The sequence below is a fragment of the Rhinolophus hipposideros genome (assembly GCF_964194185.1).
Source record: "Rhinolophus hipposideros genome assembly, chromosome: 11".
NCBI lineage: Eukaryota > Metazoa > Chordata > Mammalia > Chiroptera > Rhinolophidae > Rhinolophus > Rhinolophus hipposideros.
The window spans coordinates 82,718,060-82,738,820 of NC_138057.1; the positions used below are offsets into that span (position 1 = coordinate 82,718,060).

The 20,761-nt window shown below is 51.2% G+C and overlaps 1 protein-coding gene across 6 annotated transcripts in view; it reads left to right on the top strand.

Moving 5' to 3' along the window:
• The window catches only part of CAMSAP1 (calmodulin regulated spectrin associated protein 1), a 53,375-nt gene that overhangs the window by 19,349 nt on the left and 13,265 nt on the right, over positions 1-20,761 (top strand). For 2 of the 6 annotated variants that reach the window (XM_081067788.1, XM_081067789.1), the window contains exons 4-9: positions 758-919; positions 6,302-6,382; positions 7,315-7,350; positions 9,885-10,026; positions 17,132-17,271; positions 17,362-17,458. In XM_081067788.1, coding sequence (XP_080923914.1) covers positions 758-919; positions 6,302-6,382; positions 7,315-7,350; positions 9,885-10,026; positions 17,132-17,271; positions 17,362-17,458 — 658 coding nt within the window. The remainder of the gene's footprint in view (positions 1-757; positions 920-6,301; positions 6,383-7,314; positions 7,351-9,884; positions 10,027-17,131; positions 17,272-17,361; positions 17,459-20,761) is intronic. The other 4 variants (XM_081067790.1, XM_081067791.1, XM_081067792.1 and 1 more) reach the window with 2 other exon arrangements.

Here is a 20,761-nt window from a genome sequence, read left to right on the forward strand (position 1 = left end):
AGCTGTCCCTCTGCAGCTCAGCGGCACGGGCGAGGCAGAGTTGGCCCGGAAATTCAGGTGTGGGATGGTCTTTAGTGTGGTGGCCTCCTGCGTCATGTGTCACCGAGTCACGTGACTGTTAGGCAAGTGGGGAGAAGAGCGGCTTCGGGTCATCTGTCCCGTTGTGAGTGCTCTGCCAGCCGGGCCACGTGCAGCTCGTATAGGCATCTGGGGCGGCCTGTTTGCAGATGTGATAGGTGATCGTCGAGCCCGTTCTCGGGATGTTTCGCGCGCATCTGGCGAGCATTTTTGTGCCACAATAGAGGTAGATGCCCTTGCGTCCCCTCAGCATCCCCCTCCACCCTTCTCTGACGGCCACACCCATGACATGACTTTTCCAGACCATTCCAGGTCTGAGCCTTTGGGGGATGCCTCCTGCTTGCTTTTGGTTAGGCCAGTCGCTGCCATTCTGTGTGCTGCCGTTTTCCATCCTTGGACTTTGTGGACGATGGCTTGTGGGGATGTGACTCCGCCTCTGAGAAGAAGCGGCATGAAAGCCTGGCGCGGCTTTAGTGCGCAGAGCAGCGCCCGGGGGTGCCGGGCCTGTGGCGGGGTGCGGCCTCGGGCGCCTCAGGCCTCCCTCGACCTGCACCCACAGCCCCGCAGCGAGGCTGCCCCCGGGTGGTCGGGAGGCGAAGGGGGCCGAAGGCCTCCATGCCACAGGGTGCCAAGGGGGGATGGGGAGACAGCGGGTGACCGATGGCTGCTCTGCTCGCAGGGCGCCCACATGGCGATGGTGGACGCCCTCATGATGGCCTACACCGTGGGGATGATCAGCATCGAGAAGGTGGTGGCCAGCGTGAAGCGCTTCTCCACCTTCAGCGCCTCCAAGGAGCTGCCGTACGATCTGGAGGACGCCATGCTGTTCTGGATTAACAAGGTCAGTCCCTGCTGGGGGGTCACGGGGGCCGGGGCTGCTTGTGCGGGACGGATGTGCTTGTCCTGAGCTCCGGGAGGAGGTGGCGTGAGCGGGGTGAGTGTGCAGCGGGACCAGTCCCTTCTGTTTGTGTCTTGAGCACCTATTAGTATGTGCGTTAAAGGGCGCACGTGTGCGACGGCATTTGGATGAAGAGAAAGCCGTTTGCTCCGTTCAGAAGCTTCCCGTGGGATCTCCTATGTAAAGAATGGTTATTTTTAGTAGCATGCGATTATAGGATTACCTTACCCAAAGCCTTTTGGTTATTAATCCTTTTTATTTACAAAAAGATGTTCAGTTAGGAACCCTTTGCTAATAAAGCAAAGGAAACAGAAGGTTGAGCAGCTCCTTGCAAAGTTGTGTGCAAACAATTTCAGGTCGTTCCATGAGGCACTCTGCATTGTTCTTTGGACTGTGAGGGCTTATAAGACGGGGGATACACATCGGTGGCCGAGGGATTGGCCGAGCATGGCCACGTCAGGCTGGCGCGTGCGCTGGTCCCTTGGAGGGGTCGCCCGCAGCCGTGACAAGGCGTGCGTCACATGCACGGCGACTGCTGCGAGGGCTGGCCCTGCCTTTACTTGGTCGGCTGCCTTGATGCGGGTTTGGGAACTCAAGTAGTAAAAATGGAATCATGTGGTATGTTCTCTGTCTGGCTTCTTTCACTGAACAAAGTGTTCGAAATGGAGTCACCTCGTTGCGTCTGTCAGTAGTTTCGGTTCCGCTCGGTAGAGCCACGTTGTGTAACCAGACCAGTTTGTTTACACACTCACTTGTTGGTGGACAGGTGGGTGCCTCCACGTTTGCCTGTTATGAATAAAGCTGCGAGGGGCATTTCTGTGCAGGTATGTTTTAATTTCTTTGAGTAAATACTCAGGAGTGGAATAGCCGGGTCATATAAGTATATCTTTAACTTGAGAAGAACCTGCTGAAATATTTGCCAAAGGGATTGCACCATTTTCAGCTTCCATTAGGAAGAGAAAAGAGTTGGCGATGCCTCGCCCTTTTGCCAGCACTTCTGGTAGAGTCTGTCCTTAATTTTAGCCATTCTTGTCTCCGGATAGTGTGACTTAGCATTTCCCTCATGACTAGAGACGTTTGTGTGGGTTCTTTTGTTAGGCATTTGTTCAAATATTTGGCCCACTTTTTAATGGGGTTATTTGTCTTAATGAGCAGTAAAATTTGTTTTTCTCACACACACACACACACACACACACACACAAGTCAAGTGATTTGTTGGATATGTGTTCCTGTGAGGTGTGTTTTATTGTTTTGGTGCAGGGTAATGCTGGCCTCAGAAAATGGGTTGGGAAATATTCCTCCTCTATTTTGTGAAGTAGTTTGTGTGTGATTGGTATTATTTTGTCCTGAAATCTTTGATGGAATCATGGCCTGGCGTTTCCTTAGCGGGAAGGTTTTAATTAGGAATTTTAATTTTTTTAGTATGCTTGTAAGGTATTTAGGTTTTTCTATTAAATTTGTGTCCATTCAGTAACCTGTGACATTCAAGGAATTTGTCAGCTTTATTTAAATTGTCAAATTCATTAGCATAAAGTTCATAATGTTTATTATCCTTTTAATATATGTGTGATCTGTGGTGATGTCCCGTTTTCTGCTTTTGGTTTTTATCAATTTTTTCTGCTATTTTCTATTTCATTTCTCCTCTTGCCTTTATTATTTTTTCTTTTTACTTCTTTGGATTTAATTTGCTCTCCTTTCCAGTTTGTTAGGTAGAAAATGAGTTAGTTTCTTTAAGTCTTGCTTTGCTCCTTCCAGAAGCCTCTGAAGCCATTACGCCCTTTAAGCAGTGTCTCTAGTGGCACCTTGCACATTTTTACATGTTGTGGTTTCCTTGTTTTCCTTAAAATATTGTATTTCACTTGCAGATTCTTGTTTTCGCAGTGGCTTGTTTAGGAGTTCATAGTGTTGTTCCCCAGTATTCGGGGGTGGGGATGGTCCTAAGTGTCTCTCATCGCTTCCATTTTTACCTGGGCTGTGGTCCGAGAACGTGCTCCTTGTGGTGCAGGGGGATGTGTATGGGTGGGGTTTCACGGGACTTCATGTGCACGCGAGCAGAAGATGCGCTGCGCTGGGTTGGGTGGAGGCTTTGTAAGTGTAAGTGCAGAGTGGTTGGTGGTGGTCGATCTGGCGTCTTCTGGCCGTCGCTCAGTTACTGGGAGCCGAGGTGACGTCTCTCGCTGTAACTGTTTTATGTTTTGCTTGTGTCCTGTGTCAGTGTTTGCTTTATCTATTTCAGTCTGTTATTACATTTACACACTTTGAGGATATTTATATCTTGATGAATTAACCCTTTTGTCATCATGAAATGTCTGTCTGTGTCACAGCTGATAACTCTGGTCCCAGAAGTGTACGTCATTTAATACGCTGCTCCAGCGTCCTTACGACTAGTGTGTAGGAGGCAGAGCTCTTCCTTTCCTTTTATTTTTAACCTCATGTTGTCTGTCTACTGAAAACGAGGTTCTTACAGATACCGTTTGGTTTTCTCACATCTTTATTCACTCTGACACTCCGGTCTTATGGTTGGAGTGTGTGGACCAACGACATTTAGTGTGGTTTTCCAGATGGCTGGATTTTACCATCATGTCTGCTTTTGCTTTATCTCATTTTTTCTTTTTCTTTTCTGGCTTATTTTGGATTGGGATTTTTAGTATTCCATTTTACCTCCAGTGTTTTGTAGAGGCTGCTTTAGGGTTTCCAATATGCATCTCTCCGTTATCATGTCTGCCTTCAGATAAAGTGATGCCATTTTACGGGCGTGTCCTCTGTGCTGCTGTTGTCATTCGTTTTATGACAGCCCAAGATACTGTTAATTTTGTTTTCAATGGTTTATTATCTTTTAAAGTAATTAAAATGGAGAATAGCATTTATCCACATTTTTAATTTTTGTTGCTCTTTGTGCCTTTGTATAGATAGAGCACTCAAACTTTTTGGTCTCAGGCCCCCTTTACATTCTTAAAAGTTACTGTGGATCTCAAACAATTAAAAATTAATTTATCAATATTTACCGTATTAAAAGTTAAGAACAAGAAAATTTAAAAATATTTACCTACTAAAAAAATTTCATGTTGCTATAAATAATGTATTTTATATGAAAAGTAACAATTTTCTGAAACAAAAAGAAGCTGTGGCATTTTACAGTTTTGTAAGTTTCTTTCCTGTCTGTCTCACTGGAAGGCAGCTGTTCTCTTACCTGCTTTTCAGTTTAATCTGTTACAGTCTGTTGTTTTTATTGAAGGGTGTGAAGAAAACCTGGCTTCCCATGAATACATAGTTGGAAGAGGGGAGAGTATTTCATAATCTTTTCAGAGAGTTATGCACATCTTTTTTTGATTCTACATCAAAACTTGACAAGTGGTAGTTTCTGGAAGGTTAATTGCAACGTGGAAAGTTATCAATTAACTTTTTAAAAATTGAGATATAATTCACATGCTATAATCACTGTTTTAAGTGTACAGTTCAGTGGTTTTTAGTATGTTCACCGGGTTGTGCAGCTGTTACCGTTAATTCCAGACATACCTTGTCACACCCAAAAGAAACTGTCCACGTCAGCTCATGCCCATTACCCCGCCCAGCCCCCACTGGTCTGCTTTCTGTCTGTGGATTTGCCTGTCCTGGACACTCCACATAGATGCAGTCGTACAGTCTGTGCCTTTTGGTCTGAGTTCTTGCATTTAGCAAATGTTTTCAGCTCTCCTCTGCGTCACAGCATGTCAGCACCTCGCTCCTCTCTGGCCGAATCATTGGTATGTGGATAGATCGACCATGTTTCGTTTAGCCGTCCTCCGCTGACACATGTTTGTGTTGTTTCCACCTTCCGGCCATTGTGAATAAAGCTGCTGTGAACATTCATGGACACGTTTTGGTGGGGTATGTTTTCACTTTTCTTGGGTAGATATCTAGGGGTAGAACTGTTGGGTCGTATGTTTCACTTTCTGAAGACTTGGCAGACTGTTTTCTAGAGCAATGGAACCATTCAGGTGTCCACCGGCATACCTGAGGTTGCCAACTGTCAGCATCCGTGCTACCACTTATTTCCCGAGCTTTGGAGGGTGTGAGGTGGTATCTCCCTGTGGTTTAGATTTGCATTTCCCTGGTGACTGATGACAGGCCCCCTTTCTGTGTTCCTGTTGGCCATTCCTAGATCTTGTTTGGAGACATGTTTCTTTAGATCCTTTGCCCACTTTAGAGTTGGATAATTTGTCTTTTTATTGTTGTAAGAATTCTTTCATATATTCTAGTACTAGATCAGTCAACTTTCTGTACCTTCTTATGTCAGTCCATTTCTTCCTGGCCCTTTACTCACCGATGATTTTGTAACATTATGTATTGGTCATTAGGAAATTGTTTCATTGAGTTGCATAGATTTTCCCCAGTGTTGTCACCTTTCAAAAACTACGTTCATTTGTAACAGCTTTATATGATATCAGAGGGTAATAGATTGGAGGAAGGGGTTTATACTTTGTGAGAGGTATAAATGTCTAGTACATTGTACACCTGAAACTAATAAAAACAAAAATTACATCATTAACATCACCAACAATCTAATCAGAAAATCCTTTCCATATTAGGAAGCTATCTAGCTTAATTTTCCAAAGGCATTTTTTTATTCCCAATATTTTTTATGAAAAAAATTGAAACGTGTAGAAAAGTTGACTTACAGAGAACACCCATGTACCCACCACCTAGATTTTACAATTAACATTGCACAATACTTGCTTTACCACTTACCCATCCGTTTATCCGTATCTTCTAATTCATTTATTTTTAAATTTATATTGATTTTTTTTTCAAAAAACAATTTTTCAGCCTTCTTGATTTGAATAGCCTGAGTTCATGTCTCTATTCATGTGTAATAATAAACAGTCCGCCTCTGTGCTTTTTATCCGGTAATAGCTTGCCCACGTTCCCGTGCGTGCCAACCAGTGTTTTCCTCCATGGTATTATTTTATAATTGCAATTTTGATTTGACCTTTGAGTTGTTCATTCCAGGAGAGGGTACTTCAGTGTTGTGTTGGTATGGTCCGGGACCGTGGGAGCCCCCGTCAGGCTATTTCATCAGTGGCTTTTGTGGATGGTGGCGGAGGACGGGAGCCGGGCGCTCTGCCGGCCGGAGGTGGGGGCACTGCTTGCAGGCGGGAGGTCTCCACACCAGGTCACACAGGTTGCAGGTCACGTGGGGTGCATATGTTTCCATTTATGTGTAATGGGCCCAGTAATACCTGTGTCTAATAGAGAGTTAACAGGGAGGTGGGGTCTCTGGGTGGTGACATGGTGACCAGTGTGAGAAAGCAATTGCCTTTTTAATGCATTTTTCTTCTACTTTAGGTCAATCTTAAAATGAGAGAGATAACAGAGAAAGAAGTTAAGTTAAAACAGCAGTTACTGGAGAGTCCAGCTCATCAGAAGGTAAAGGGTGAACGGCAATCTCTGCAAAGCACCAAGTTCTTGTTGTTCCCCGTCGGAAAGGGCTGTGCCACGTCCACCACCTGCTTACTCTTTATTTTATTTTTACTCACAAGGAAGGAGCAAGTCTCCTGCGCCCCGGCGGGCTGGCCCTGCGGCACCTCCCTGGCAGCTTGCCGCCCTTTCTCCCTGGCAAGGGGGGGGTCTTATATTTAACCTCGGGGGTGGGGGGAGTGTTGGGAGGTATTGGGAAGCCTGAGTATGGGACATACAGGGCACTGGGAGTAGTTTCTAGAGGTCAGCAGTGAGGAGAACAGTGCCTGCTGCCAAAGGCCCCTGGCTAAGCTCTCACGGCCCTTGGGGTCCAGGAGGCTGCGTGGCATCGGGGAGCAGCACCACGCCACCGATGGAATGACGCACATGCTGTCTGTGCATTCGGTCATTTCCGTCCTTTCTTTCCCCGACATTACTATTTTTTACCAAGCACGTATGTGACCCGAACATCTGCACAACGTGGCCTGGCTGGCTGAGTTCTCTGGCGTCCTCTGGCTCCCTCCCTCCACTCTTGGACTGGGAGGGGGGGTGCCTTGGGCACCCCCCCCATACCCGCTTTTGTTCCTTGTCCCTTAGATGGGCACAGACGATGCGCTGAGCCCATCCCGAGTTGCATTTGGCATCCGTCCTTTTTGGTGCGCACCCTGTGCCGAGTTTCTGGAGTGTTCTTTGCCCCACTGAGGCTAGTGTTGTAGAAGCGCCTGGGACCGTCCACTTCAGGCATCTGGTAACATAGAAGGTCCAGGCCCACGGGCGCTGGACGGTGGGACTGCTCAGAGGGCACCTCACCTCGCGTGTAGACATGAAAGTGTGTAAACGCCCGTCCTCACATGGACCCACACGCTGATGCTCCTCTCCTGCCTTCCTCCCTTGCTTCCCAGCAGTCTCCCTCCAAGTGGTACTGGAAGTTAGTGCCTGTAAGTGACTCCGTGCGCGCCAGCCGCCATCCGCGCCATCCTGTTACAATCACTTGCTTCCATTCAAAACTGCTCGCACTACCCGAACCTTTTCCTTTGTTTTAAATGTCCTCTTTGCTATTGTTATTACGCTTTGTGCAGTGCGCGCGGTGACCTGATTCTGGCCTGAGAGGGCTTCATAACGTGGCACTTTGGAGTTCTGAGTTGCATGTCAGAGCACAGAGTGGTCTGCCAGTTTCTTAGGGGAGCTTACAGGTAGTCTTTGTGTTTCTTCTTGGGACACATCACTGTGTGATGAACGTGAATGTAAATGGTAGGATCCGCTCTCTGTTCTCATAGACATCAGGACCGACCGCTAAGCTCCTGGGTCGGTCCCGTGTCACCGTCCCTAGTGGTGTGAGTGAACGTGCCAGCTTGCAGTAACTGTAGCGTGGGGCGTCTGATCGGGAAGGTGGCTGCCCTGTGGGAGGGCGCCTACTCATGCCTCAGGGAGGGCCTGTCCCTGCCCGGTGGGAGAGGGCCATCCCCTCGCTCCGCCCCACGCAGGGGCCTGCGTCAGGTCAGCACAAGTACAGGGTTTTTAGAATCCAACTTAACGTGAAGTGTGAGTTTTCCCATAAAAAGGAAGGTGAAAAGTGATGATTTGCTTCTACGCTGTGACCCACTCTGGAAGCGAGAGGATCATTTCCAAATGGAGGTCTGGAGTTTAGGGCTTTGCAGACCCCATTAACCACTTGGATATGTTAAAATTCTTCTCGGGAAGGAGAGACCAGGGATACAGCTGGGAGGGTGGACCTGTGTGAGGGGGACACGGTCTGGTAGCTCACAGTCAATTTTGCTTCTCTTTGAAATTTATTAACAACGAAGAAGGCGTTTTTGTGAATATTTACATATCTTTCAACTTGAATCCTGAAGGCCAAAGAGCTAAATATTAAAAAGTTACGTGCTTTAGTGAGGATGTAGTAAAAAATTGAGCTCTCCTCTAGGAAGTAAGGTTTCAGGTGAGAATTTATAGCAACTGAAAGATTGACCAAGAGCAATGGCCCTTTAGGTTTCCTGTTAGTGGCTGATAGCCATGCCTGTCAGACTCCAGTGTCCCACAAGTAGGCTGATGAGGATGAGTATAGAAAGGTCTGGTCAGACGGCAGGTTCTGAGCTTTCATCATAACGCTCTACAGCCGAGAGGCTTAACAAACCCGACCGGAAAGTAATTACACAGGCCCCTGGGCCCTGTAGTTTGGTGTTTTCCCTGATTTGAAATTCACACCATCCATCTTCAATCGAGAAACCATTTGCTTTACTGCATGCTGTGCTCGGTCACTGTGTGTGCTGTCTGTCTGTCTGTCTGTCGGTCGTGTGGGAGCTGGCCTGGCGCATGCCCGCACACCTGCATGCTGGAGCCAGGACCTGCCGGGACAGTGGGCGTGTCCACGTCAGAGCCTGTGCTGCAGCCCGAGAAACAAGTTAAAGAGTCCAGCAAACGGATGTCAGGGAGATGAGCTAAGCCTTAGCCCTGGTTTCAGAAGGATGCGTTAGACATGTTCTGTACTAAATACCAGTATTGCTGACGCTATGCTCTGTACTTACTGAGGTGACGGCTTGAAATTCTAGATTGCTGACACCGTTTTTCTTTGGGTTGAACTCCTACAGCACTGAGAAATCCACAGTCGTCAGTATAGGCAGCTGGTTTTCTTCCTCTGATTTGTCCTGTGTATTTTCCTCCTCTGGAGAAAACGTGGCTGCAGGACACACCGTGTTTTAAAGCTGTCTTTTGAATGTTAATGCAGAAAGGCAAGGGCACAGCGGGACGTTTGGGACGCTCTCCTGTGCTGACTCCCCATCCCTTAGTGGTCCCTGCATCTGCACACACCTAAACTGACGCCCAGTTACGGGGGTGGCGCCGGGGGCGCGGGGCAGCACCACCTGTGCCCCCAGTTTCCCCTGAAGGCGGAGTCCGGAGACGCTGAGAAAACAGGCATTTCACGTAGCACCTTGAGTGCACCCCGGTCCCTGGTGCTTCGCTGCACTTACTAGACGGGCTTTTGATGAGTCGACGACACTGTCTAACCTGCTTTCGGAAATTTCTCAAATATATGATCAGTGCTATTCTGTACTTGTCTTACTGGCCGAGGTGAATGCTGATAATACTGAGATAAGTGACAGTAACGCGAGTCTTCCCAGCTTAGGCTGTTCACCATTTAACTTGTTTCTCCTGTGTTCATAGTCTGTTGGCTTCTGGTAGTGTATGTGCCTTCTGCCTCCTTTCCTGTCTGGGCCACGGCTTTCTTGAGTGAGACGGCCCCGGGGTCATCAGCAGCTAGTTGTTGTCACCCCACGAAGCTCAGTTCCCTGGAGCTTCACATACGTGTTCCAGGCAAAGTATGTGAGCCAGACACTCGGAGCTTTGATCATGCGGTGGCCGCTGTTCTGAGCATTGTCCAGAGGGCATCGTGTTAATTCTAGATGTCAGTCTGCCTGCAACGCAGGTGGCAGTGAAGCACATCAGAGACCGTTTCCCCTTTTATCACCTGCAGGTGCGCTACCGCCGAGAGCAGCTGTCTGCAAGGCAGCCACCCTACTTCCCGTTGTTGGAGGATCTGATGAGAGACGGCAGCGATGGGGCCGCCCTCCTGGCCGTGGTCCACTACTACTGCCCCGAGCAGATGAGACTGGAGGGTGAGTGGCGTGGGCCTGGCACCACAGCGTGTGCTGGTGCCAGGAAGGAACCCTGAGCCCGAGTACCACGGGGCTGCGGGCCTGAAGGTGCAAACATTTGAGGCTGGTGTGCATGTGCTTAACCTTTCTGTCTGATGAAGAAATTGGACTTAGACAGTGTTTGGATAATGTGTGAAATATTTGTGACTTTACTTAAGTCTCAGAATGGTTAAGGTTTTGTTGGTCCTGCTACAATTGTTTTGAAACATCTGGAACTTAGTTTGGGGCTGAAAAACAAGTGCAGAATGCAGTCTGTTTACAGGCCGTTCGTGAGCGACCCTCCATGCTCCTTGGTGACGCCAGGGCGTGTCTGCAAGGCGCCCACAGTGACGTTTGTACAGGGCCGTGCAGCAGGGATTCTGATGCGGGTTTCGCTGAGCACCCTTCTTCCTGAGGGAGGAAGACACCAGGCCCAGAGAATACCCAGAATACTACCCACACGTGAAATGGGAGGCTCTGGCACGGGTGCGGGTGGGGGTGAGCTGACGGTCCTGCTCCAAAGACACAAGTGCTGGATTATACAGCTCCTGTAGACAAAACAGTTTTTAAAACGCATCGCTGAAGTCGAGAGAAGGAGACTCCAGGTTCCAGGAGAGGGTTTTTATGTTTGAGTGAAAACCCACGAATCACACGTGATTGCCCAGGGGCCTGTTGGGCCTGTGCTGCTCGTCTGACCTTGGGCCTGTGTGGTTGGGACTGTGACCAGGACCCTGGGAAGGACCAGGGAAGTTCCAGCCGCCAGCCAGGAATTAGGGAGCCTGGCCGAGGCCGTGCCCTAGGGGCAGGGTCGGGCACTTTTCATGAGGAAAGGGAGCCGCCAGGCTGTGTCATAGGTGGGAGCCCAGGACTTGTGAAGCTCATGGGTCCCACGGGAGTGGGCGCGGAGTTTTGCTGTGCGGGAAGACTGCCACGAGCCAGGGCATGCCAGATCCCCAGAGAACCCTGCCGCCGGAAGGTGGGCTCTGGGGATAAGCCGAGCCACACGACAAGACAGCCTTCCCCAGAGCCCCCAGACGCAACAGATAGATTTGGCTCCAAGACATCGGTCACAAAGGATATCTGAACGAGAACACAGTGGTTAATGTGACAAAGACAAAAAAGAAGAAATAGAAACCATAAGAAAGATGAGGGAACGGGAGTATTACCTGTCTCCTGGAGTTTTCCCTTGTCCTCAGCACCTTTTCTCGTGTTTTTCTCCCTTTCCCCTCTTATTCTGAGCATTTTCTCAGTCTCCCTCCAGTTCACCGACGCAGGCAGCTCTTGCTGCAGTCATGTCAAGCCGCTGCCAAGCGCTCCACTGGGGGTGGAAGACAAAGGGGAGCTAGGGGTGCGTAGTGATGCAGGACCTCGGGGACGCGCATTGTCAGAGCTCATCGCGTCTAGTGGCAGAACATCAACACTGAATTCCAGGGAGAAGGGAAGCGCCACACGCAGAAGCGGGTTGAGGAGGAGGAAAGGGGCAGTGCGGCTGTGAGTGTGGCACAGGCGTGGTCCAGGCACCCGCCGTTCTGAGCACCTTTAGAGTAAGTGAAGGTGGACGTAGTTACACAACTGGCTTCCTTCGAGGCCCCAGAGGCAACCTCAGCAGGTTGCAGAGAGTTGATAGTCTCCCCTCAACACAGGGAAACACGAAACCAGTGACAAAACCATGCATCTGCTTTCTCCAGACCTGATGTCGCTAATGTTTAGAAACCAGTGAAGACACCTCGCGGATCAAAGTAGAAACCGTCGTGGAGTTTTCTAGTAAGAGCTCTCCAAGGATAGGGATTTTTATCTCTTTTCTTCACTGGTGCATCCCAGCCATCTAAAGTCGTGTTTGGGACAAGTCGGTGAATAAATGAGTGAACGACATCCATGTGAGAGCTTGTGGGCTGCAGCTCAGCGTGGTTGAGAAAAGGAAACTCAGTGTGTATCCTGGGAGGAAGGAATTTTACAATTATGAACTGGCTTGACCTCAGTGGGTCAGGAGAGAACATGGACGTGAGCCCCAGAAAGTCGGAGGAAGGGAAATGCCAAAGAGTGAGTGGGAACCTGTGTCCTCTGGTCAGACAGAGCCCGCCCACACCAGGGGAAGGACCCGAGTCTCTCCGGTTTCTGGGCAGCAGCACCTGGTGAGCATTCGGGGTGAGGAGAGGCCAGTGGCTCACTCCCGGAGCGTCCCAGGAAGGTTCCAGCAGGTCTGCCACGGACGTGCCACGGGCGTGGGGCAGTCGGGCTGGAGAGCAGCGAGAGCCCAGGTCCTTTCAGACAATGATGACACCTCCCCATACACCCTCAGGACACTGGGGGACACTGGCTATGTTCTCAGACCTCACACATATCAGGGATGAGGTGACGCCGGGAAGTCAGGCTTTGTGGAGACCGGCTCTCGTCCCGGTTCGCCCTCCCAGGAAGCCGCCTGCCCTGACTTGGCTCCATAATGCTGACCTGCGTGGGGGGCCCAGGGACCAGGGATAGGTTCTCTGCAGAAGCTGGCCTCTGGCCTCAGCAAACGCCCACTGCCATGTCCTTCGCAGCCAGCTGGCTCCCCGCCCAGTCCCCTGCCACGAAGCCCCCTCACTGCCTCACTCTTCACTCTGGTCTGCTGAAGATCCGACACTGGAGGAAAGCCACCGTCCTGAATGGGAAGCCCGATGGACCGAGCCCTGCGGGCGGGCAGGAGCGAATGCTGGTGGGGAGAGGACGGGCCAGTGTTAGTGTGTGCAGTACTGTCTTACTGACATTAAGAATTCACCAAGTGCTAGGTGTCAGGAAGAGCTAGGCCCACCTACTGGCTGGTATGATCGGTGAAGGGCCACAGCTGAGCATGTGACAGCAGCTCCAGACCTCCTGGGACAGAGCGGCCACAGGATGGGGGGTCCAGACAGCAGCCCCAGGACCCCCAGTGCCGGGGAGAGCGGTTCCCCGCAGAGTGCCTGATCTTCCGGGGGAGGGGAGAGGCTGGTTCAGAGCGCCCCCTGGGGAAAGGTACTGCAGGCGCGCTCCCCACACAGAGGCACAGGCCGGAGGGGACTGGGGCAGCCCAGGAAGAGGGCAAAGGGGTGTTGAAACAAAGATTGTGGACAAATGAGGCAAGTATTAAATCCAGGAAAAATGGAACACTACCAGCTCAGCAGCAGGAATAGTTTCCTGGAGATGCGAGACTCGGCCGGATTTAAGCACACACACTGAGCTGCAGGAGGGCCACATGGGCCCTGCTCATCCTCTGCCCTGAATGCTCTTCACATTTGGTGGCCCTCAGGGGCAGGCTGGACAGAGATGCTTGCAGGCCTGACGCAGAGGGTGGCAGGTGGTGGTAGGCTGGCCAGAGAATTGCTGTTTTGCTCAACAAGCTCCTTAAATACTATTTGACTTTTTGAAGACGGTTTATGTACTTTGTTAAAATAAAAGTTAATATAAAATTTTTAGGTCAATTCAGTAGCAAACATTAATAGACAGTTCAGAAATTTTAAATGTATAGAACTAAAAACATTCCTGTAGAGCATTACTAAAATAGTCCTCTGGAAAGACTGATCAAGAAAAGATGGCAAAACAAAGAGGAGAGTAGCTGAGAGGATTCAATACAGATCGAGTGGAATCAATGCTAAGGAAAAGACTGAGAATACTGCAGGCCATATATATTTGAAATGTTAGATGAAGTGGGTAGTTTTCTGTGGAACCAAGAAAAGATGAGAAACCTAAGTGCACCTGAAACTGCAGAATGCATGGACTCGGCTTTCAGAACACGTCCCCATGTCCCCACAGGCTGGCTGTTCACCGGACGTCACCCAGAGCCAGCTCTGTCCGCCTGCCCTGCACGCTCCTATCAGCTCTTAGAATGTTGTGAATGAAATGAGCTGTTCCTAATGCTTGTGAGTAAACTCAGCAAAGAAGATGGAAGACCCTTGGAAGAAACTGAACTTTTCTGTAATACTTGGGAGAAGAGCTGAACCGTATGCTGAGATGCCAAGAATAGTATACAATTGTAATTTTCCCAGGTCATAAATTTATTGCCAGTCCAGTAAATAATTTTTTTGTTTCAGAAATTGACACAGTAATGTAAAAATTCATGTATAGGGTAAAGGCCAAAGGGACAAAATTAATGTTTGTAGCATTTTATTTTGATATGTTTGAATTTGCAGAGGAATATACAAAGAATTCCTGCCTACTTTCACCCAGATTTTCCAGTCGTTACATTTTGTCACGTTTGTGTTATATTTCTTGGTCTCTGACCCATTTGAGATGAGAGTACCTTGGAGAACAAAGCGAGGACCAGGAAGCTTGACGGTGGCACACCATTGATCTGGCCCTGTCTGGATTTTGTCAGCTGTCCCGGGGATGTCCTCGACCCCGGTACCCGTGCAGGCTCCGGCCCAGCACACTCACCAGTCGTCAGCTTTGTGGTTCCCGGGATCTGGATGGAGCCCATTCCCAGCCCTCCTGTGTCTTTCTTGAAGAGTACACGCTACTTAGTTTGTTGAATGTCCCTTGTTCAGTGTTTCCTTCGGATTAGATTCAGGGTGTGCGTTTTTAGTAAGGATGCCGCAGAAGTGGTGTGTCTTCCCAGTGCATCTGATTGGGGACCTGATGGCAGTGCACCCATGACACCAGCTTTGGTCCTTTGGTTCAGGTGACAGGTGATGGGTTTCTCCACTCTGAGATCACTAATTTTGCTTTATAATTAACGAGTAATTTGGGCGAGAGGCTGTGAGACTAACTTCCTGTTTCTCATGCAGCGTCTGCCCACTAGTGTTACTACCATTCGTTGGGAGCATGTGCACCGCCTCTCCTTCTACGTCTGTCACTTGGCCATCTGCCGCAAGGGAGCGCCTTCTCTGCGTATTCGTGTGACTGGTCTTAGATAGCCTCAGGGGTTCCAGTTTTATTCAGCAGATTATAATCCATCGTGTGCATTATTCTCTTGCTTCAATTGTTCCAGATTTCGGGCACCTGCTTTTCAAGAATAAGAAGGCGGGGTCCTCGCTGTACAAAGACTACACTGTGTTTAACTTTGCGTGGGCTGGACCAGTGTGGTTGGGGCTCAGGAGTAGTCAGTGGCCCAGGGGAGCTGTGCAGAGAAGCCCTGACAGTGACTGGAGGGAACCCAGGGCCTGTGGGGTGGCCCACGGGTGCTGCTAGGGTGAGGGTCTCCTGGCCGGGTCAGAATGTGGGGCCGCATGGCCATCTGTATGGGGGCAGCGCAGTGAGACAGCAACAACCCTGCCCCGCGTGAAAGACCTGACGTACTCGTACGATGTTGGTGTTGGGACGGATTGCCTACATCACAGAAAAGCACAAATAATAGAAAAGACCCTGATACTTAACCAGTTTTTATTTACTGGAACATCAGCAAATAAAATTAAGTGATAAAACTATTCATGAAAAAGTATTTGCAACAAACGTAAGTTGTCAAAGGACCCACCACAGTCCTTCCGTAACCGTAACACGTGAAGAATCCTGCAGATCAGTAAGGAAAAGATGAACAACCCGGAGACACAGGAACAGGCTTTGCACAGAAGAAGAATCAAGAGTGAAAGCACACGCATGACAGGGACACGTTTCACAGCCGTGTGTGTGTGTGTGTGTGTGTGTGTGTGTGGCGGGGGTGGAGGGAGGACCGAGCTCCAGAATCCCGGTCGGGTGTCCTGGAGTGAGGCGTGTGCGGGTGAGGACAGCATTTTTTGTGCCCGTGAAACTTGAGGTACCGCGTGGCCGTTCCCATGAGTGACTGACGCCTGCGTGCACCAGCGGTCTGCGTGCAGATGTAACACTGAGTCCAGGGAGAAAACGGGTTGCACACGAGGCGTGGTTTGTTGTCATTAATGTATATTTAAGAAGCCAAGCCAGCAGTGTCCTGTTTCTGGGCACATCACTAAGGGACGGACACAGGCTGAGTGTGATGAAAACACTGTCCCCGCATGGAAGAGTCACGCGGCCCTGGGGGAGCGGCTGGCCACCTGGTGGGGGCTGGTCTCCTGCACCGTTTGTGGTGCTTCTTACTGGAAGAAAGCGGTCTGAATCACGTAAGGGCTGACATTACCATTCCATCTGGGTACAGGTACCTGCGCGACTGATGTTTACAGTTGTGATGGTTTGTGATCAGAACTTGAAAGACACATTTCTCAGTAATAGCAGCGTGCACAGTCGGTCATCTTCTAACGGGTCTCTTTGAGACTTCCTGGTCCCAGATGCCGTCTAGGACAGAACTCAGTGAGTCGGGCTTGTGCAGGTTTCTAAACCCTCAGAAATGGCTTCTTAGAAATCAAGTTAGTTTATTTCTATTTCGCAAGACCTTTGTCATTATCTGTCTGCCTTATCTGTCTGCTTACAGGCCAAATTAACTTAAGTCATCAATACAGCTACTTCTTCAGTCCTGAGCTGTGTCTAGTTCTAGTGCTTCCTGTCTGAGAGGAGTTGTCCCCCTGCCCCGCCCCCAAAGGGCATCATGCTCAAGGGATGGCGTTTTCGTGGCCCCCAGACACCTGTGCTGGGATTGGCCACTCGAACCCTGTGGGGCACCCTGAACTGGAAAGCTGTCCGGCCCCAGAGGGTGATTGCCCCAGTCCCTCCTTCCCGGAGAGACACCCCGGCACACATCGTGGCATGAATTCGTGATTTGTACTCTTTGTGTATTACTCCTTGGATAAGCCTGGCTTTTCTGATTTTATCCCTCCTGCAGTCCTGCAGGGAACCTCATCAGGGGATTTCTGATGGGTAAAGAAACTCAGTGAAACATTAACTAGCTTGATGCGGCCAGTCCTTTCATGAACTGGAAGGCGGTTGTTACTGTCCGTTTTGGAAGCCCAGTCTTAAAATCCCATGGTTTCTGTTACGCTTTTTAGATGTTAACAGTTAAATTCAGATCCCGGACACTTCTCAGATCTTTTTCTCCAGTGTTTTCTTTCTGTGTTTACTGTTACTTATAGTACTTATTATAATGTTTAAATCTCTTAATGTTACTACTTTTTAAAATATCACCACTACCTTCATTTAAAATGTGTTTCAGTTCAGAGTTTATATTTATGTACACACACTTATGAAGCAGAATATCTTTATAATAAATTGTAGTTTTCTTTTTATCTATTAGATATATGCTTGAAGGAGGTAACATCGATGGCTGACAGTCTATATAATATTCGGCTTCTGAGAGAATTCTCAAATGAATATCTTAACAAATGCTTTTATCTCACCTTAGAAGATATGCTGTATGCTCCCTTAGTGTTGAAGGTAATAATGAATTATTAAACACACATTTTTAAAACCATGTGTGAATAAGCTACTTACCATGGCGTTGGCTTTTTTGTTTTTTCCTTCTAGCCGAACGTTATGGTTTTCATTGCTGAACTCTTCTGGTGGTTTGAGAATGTCAGACCAGATTTTGTTCAACCCAGGGACGTGCAGGAACTGAAAGATGGTGAGTGACAAACTTCGGTGAATTGCTGGCTGTTTCCTCTGAGAGCTTTTCAGTACTCGGGTGTCCTTAACCGGTTCCTAACTTTCTGTACAGCCGTGCTGTTTCAGTTTGAATGGTTTCTCTGGGGACGAGAGACCTGTGTCGTATCTTGGCTGCCCGTCTGGGGCCCGTCCCTGCAGGAGTTTTTCCAGACTGCACAGCCCTGGGACTGTCCTCACCACACAACAAGCACCCAAGGGGCAACGGGGTTCTGATGGACGTGCATGGCAGCAGGTGAACCCAGCTGGTCTGTGGGGGCCATTCTCAGCCTCCACAGCTCTTACCTTCTGTCCCTCCAACAAGGCAGAAAACATCTGTGTTGACCAGATTAAGACCTTTTCTTCATTAAAAGATGATTAAAAAGTAAAACAAATCAACTGGCTCCAAGGGCTAACTGGCATCTAGAATGTATAGGAAGCTCATTCACATCCATGAGTGAAAGAAACCCCAGTAGAAGAATGAGCAGAAGACTTGACCAGATCCTTTGTGAAAGTGGACTCCACATGCCCCTCCGAGTCCTGGAGGGCGTGGCTTCGCTGCTGGTCCCACCGAAGCTGTGTAGGCACCCCCACCAGGTGGCGGGCCAGCCGGCCCATTGGTGAGGGCGTGCTCCTCCCCTGGTCCCCAGCTCAGGCACCAGGGGCCATCGGCCTGTTCCCCACATCTGGTACCCACAGGTGTCCCAAGAGGTCGTGCTCTGCACCCACTTCCCTGCTCACCTCGGACCCCAGTGCTTTCCCAGAAGTGTGACTCCCTCCGTCATGGTCATTCCCTGAGCAGGAGGCGGAGCAGGACGCTGTGGGGCAGGCACTGGGGCTGTAGCTGGCACCCGGGAAAGCAGCGTGGGGAGCCACATGGCGCTGGGAGCGGGGCCACCACGCCTGCAGTGTCTTGTTGGCAACCTCCTTGCAGTGGAAATGCCTAGGAAGCAGCTGTGGTGCCACTCATTCTGGGCTGGGCATGACCCACAGGTCTCGTGGTCACGGGTCCACTAGTGCACTTCCCTCTGTAAGGCGTGTCCCCGTGTGCGGGGTCCAGTGCAGCCTGGCCATGTGCTCTCTGAGCTGCTGCCCAGTGGGGTGGCTGGCCCGGGTCTGGAAAGGCACACGTGAAGCAGAGGATGTGTCTGTCTGACCAAAGTGGTTGCTGACACTCCCTGAGGGTCCAGTGAAGCTGACAACCACCAAGGGGTCAGCGGGCCTCTTGGAGGACTGCGTGCCGGGGGCTTGGCATTGACCCCGGGCAGCCTGGTGGGTGGGAGTCTGCGCCCTCCACTCCCATGCGTAGGTTCTCCCTGCCTCTGGCCCCTTCATGCGTGTGCCCATTGTTCCATGGCGGTGGCTGATGACAGGCTGGCTGGCAGCAACCAACAGCATCTGTGTGCCGGAGCCAAGGGGGTGCTGGTGCCAGGGGCCTAGGTGACATGCGGCCTGCAGCCCCCACAGGCTCAGCCCCAGGTACCTTGTCTGTCAGAGATGAGGGGCGAGCTCGCCCTTGTCACGGGGAGCGTCTGGCAGAACCCCGCTGGTGACGCACGCTCACTAGGTGTGCGGTGAGCCGTGGTCAGTGACGCCGGGGCTGTTGTGGGAAGGTGTGTGGTTCTTTGGGGCAGCAGCATGGCCTGCCCCAGAATCCGGGGTGCTGCTCTGTGCTTCTCCCTCTGGGACTGGCCTCAGAGCGCGCGGCCCTGTTCCCCACTGACAGCTGCCGTGCCAGGTCTGCTGGGCTGTGTGGCCCGGCCTGTGGACGAGCCCTTTCCTACTCGCTCCCCATTCATAGCCGCCGTGTCATTCGCTGGAGCGGTGCCCCAGGTGTGCAGTGCACCTCCAGACCCTCCTCCCAGTGACAGGTGGGATGTAGAGGTGTTTGTGTCTTACTTTGGGTGCCATGACCTGGCGTGCCCCTAAAACCATGACTGGTATGGCAAGACCCGGAGTCTCCATCTAGGCGTGGTGTGGCCGGGCCTCTGCTGAGGGTCTCAGGCCAAACCAAGGTGTCATTCTTGTCTGGAGGCTGCGTCGTCATTGGCATTTATCGGATTGAGGTCCCTGTTTCTGCACGGGGTCACGGGCCACTCGCTGTGTCCTGGAGGTCGGAGGTTTGGCAGGACAGCTGCCCTTGGGCCTCGTGCTGGGCCGACTCTGGCCGGACTCCATCAGGTTTCCTCGGGGTGGCCTGGGGAAGGACATGGACATTCAGGGGCTGGACTCAACATCCGTAGGTCCTCAGGACACCAGTGTCCTGCGCCTCCCATGGTTCCTTACTGGTTCTCAGTTGCCATCTGGGGAGCAGTTGTTAAGGCTCTCCTCGGCCGAGCCAACACCCAGTGTGGGTGCGCTGGACCTTGGCCGGGCCTTCCCTCCCACAACCTCCCGCAACCGGATGGGCCACGATGACACTTTGGGCCTCTGGGTATCCATGCCAGCTCCCCCTCCCCAGCGCGCAGGCCTCTGAGTAAAGGTGTATGTCCCTGTGGGGCAGGCTTGGGTCGCTGCCGCAGACTCCTCTCCAGGCACTTGGCTCAGGCACAACAGTTCAGGCCCAGAGACAGCTTGGAATAGGGACTTCCTGGGGCTGGCTGCCGTCCGTGTGCCCCTGGGGAAGCTGTGTTCCGTTCTCGTTCCACAGCTCTGCTGCCCCGCCCGGTGGCTGCCCTTCCGCCTGGCGCCTCATCACAGGCACTGTGTCCACGTGGATTCTGCGGGCTCACAGCCACCCGGCCCCCGGGGGCAGTGAACACGCAGGCCCTGTGTGCTGCCCCTGGCCCCCACCTCGCTCTGCCTCCTTGGCCCTGCACACGCCATGCAGTCCCCCCGTTGCTCCCCTCGCTTAGCGAGGGCCCTGCTTGTAGTCATGCGCGCAGCTTGCCTGGTCGCTTCTGCATGGGTCTTGGGAGCCCTCCCGAATCGGACCTGCTGGCTGCCCCAGGTGGCCCCTTCCTCCTGTCAGGCCCAGCCATGCTGGTAGGCCTGGTGGCCGGAGGGGGCGGCCAGGCCCTGCAGGGCACATGCCATCTTGTGGGAGGCCTGTGAGGTCTCCAAGCCTGGGGGCCGGGGGCTCTCTACAGGGAGGGGCCTCCGGAGTCCCAGGGAGTCCAGGAATTTGAGCTTTTTGAGGCCCGGAAGTCTGTCCTGTGTGTCAGGATTGGCACAGCAGCCCCCCCAGCCGGCTTCTCTGCCCACGGGGCTGTGCCTGGCCCCGGCCGCCCGCCGCACCCTCTGTCCTCCGCTCTCACTCCGGCTCTTGGCCGCCTCTCGCTGTCTC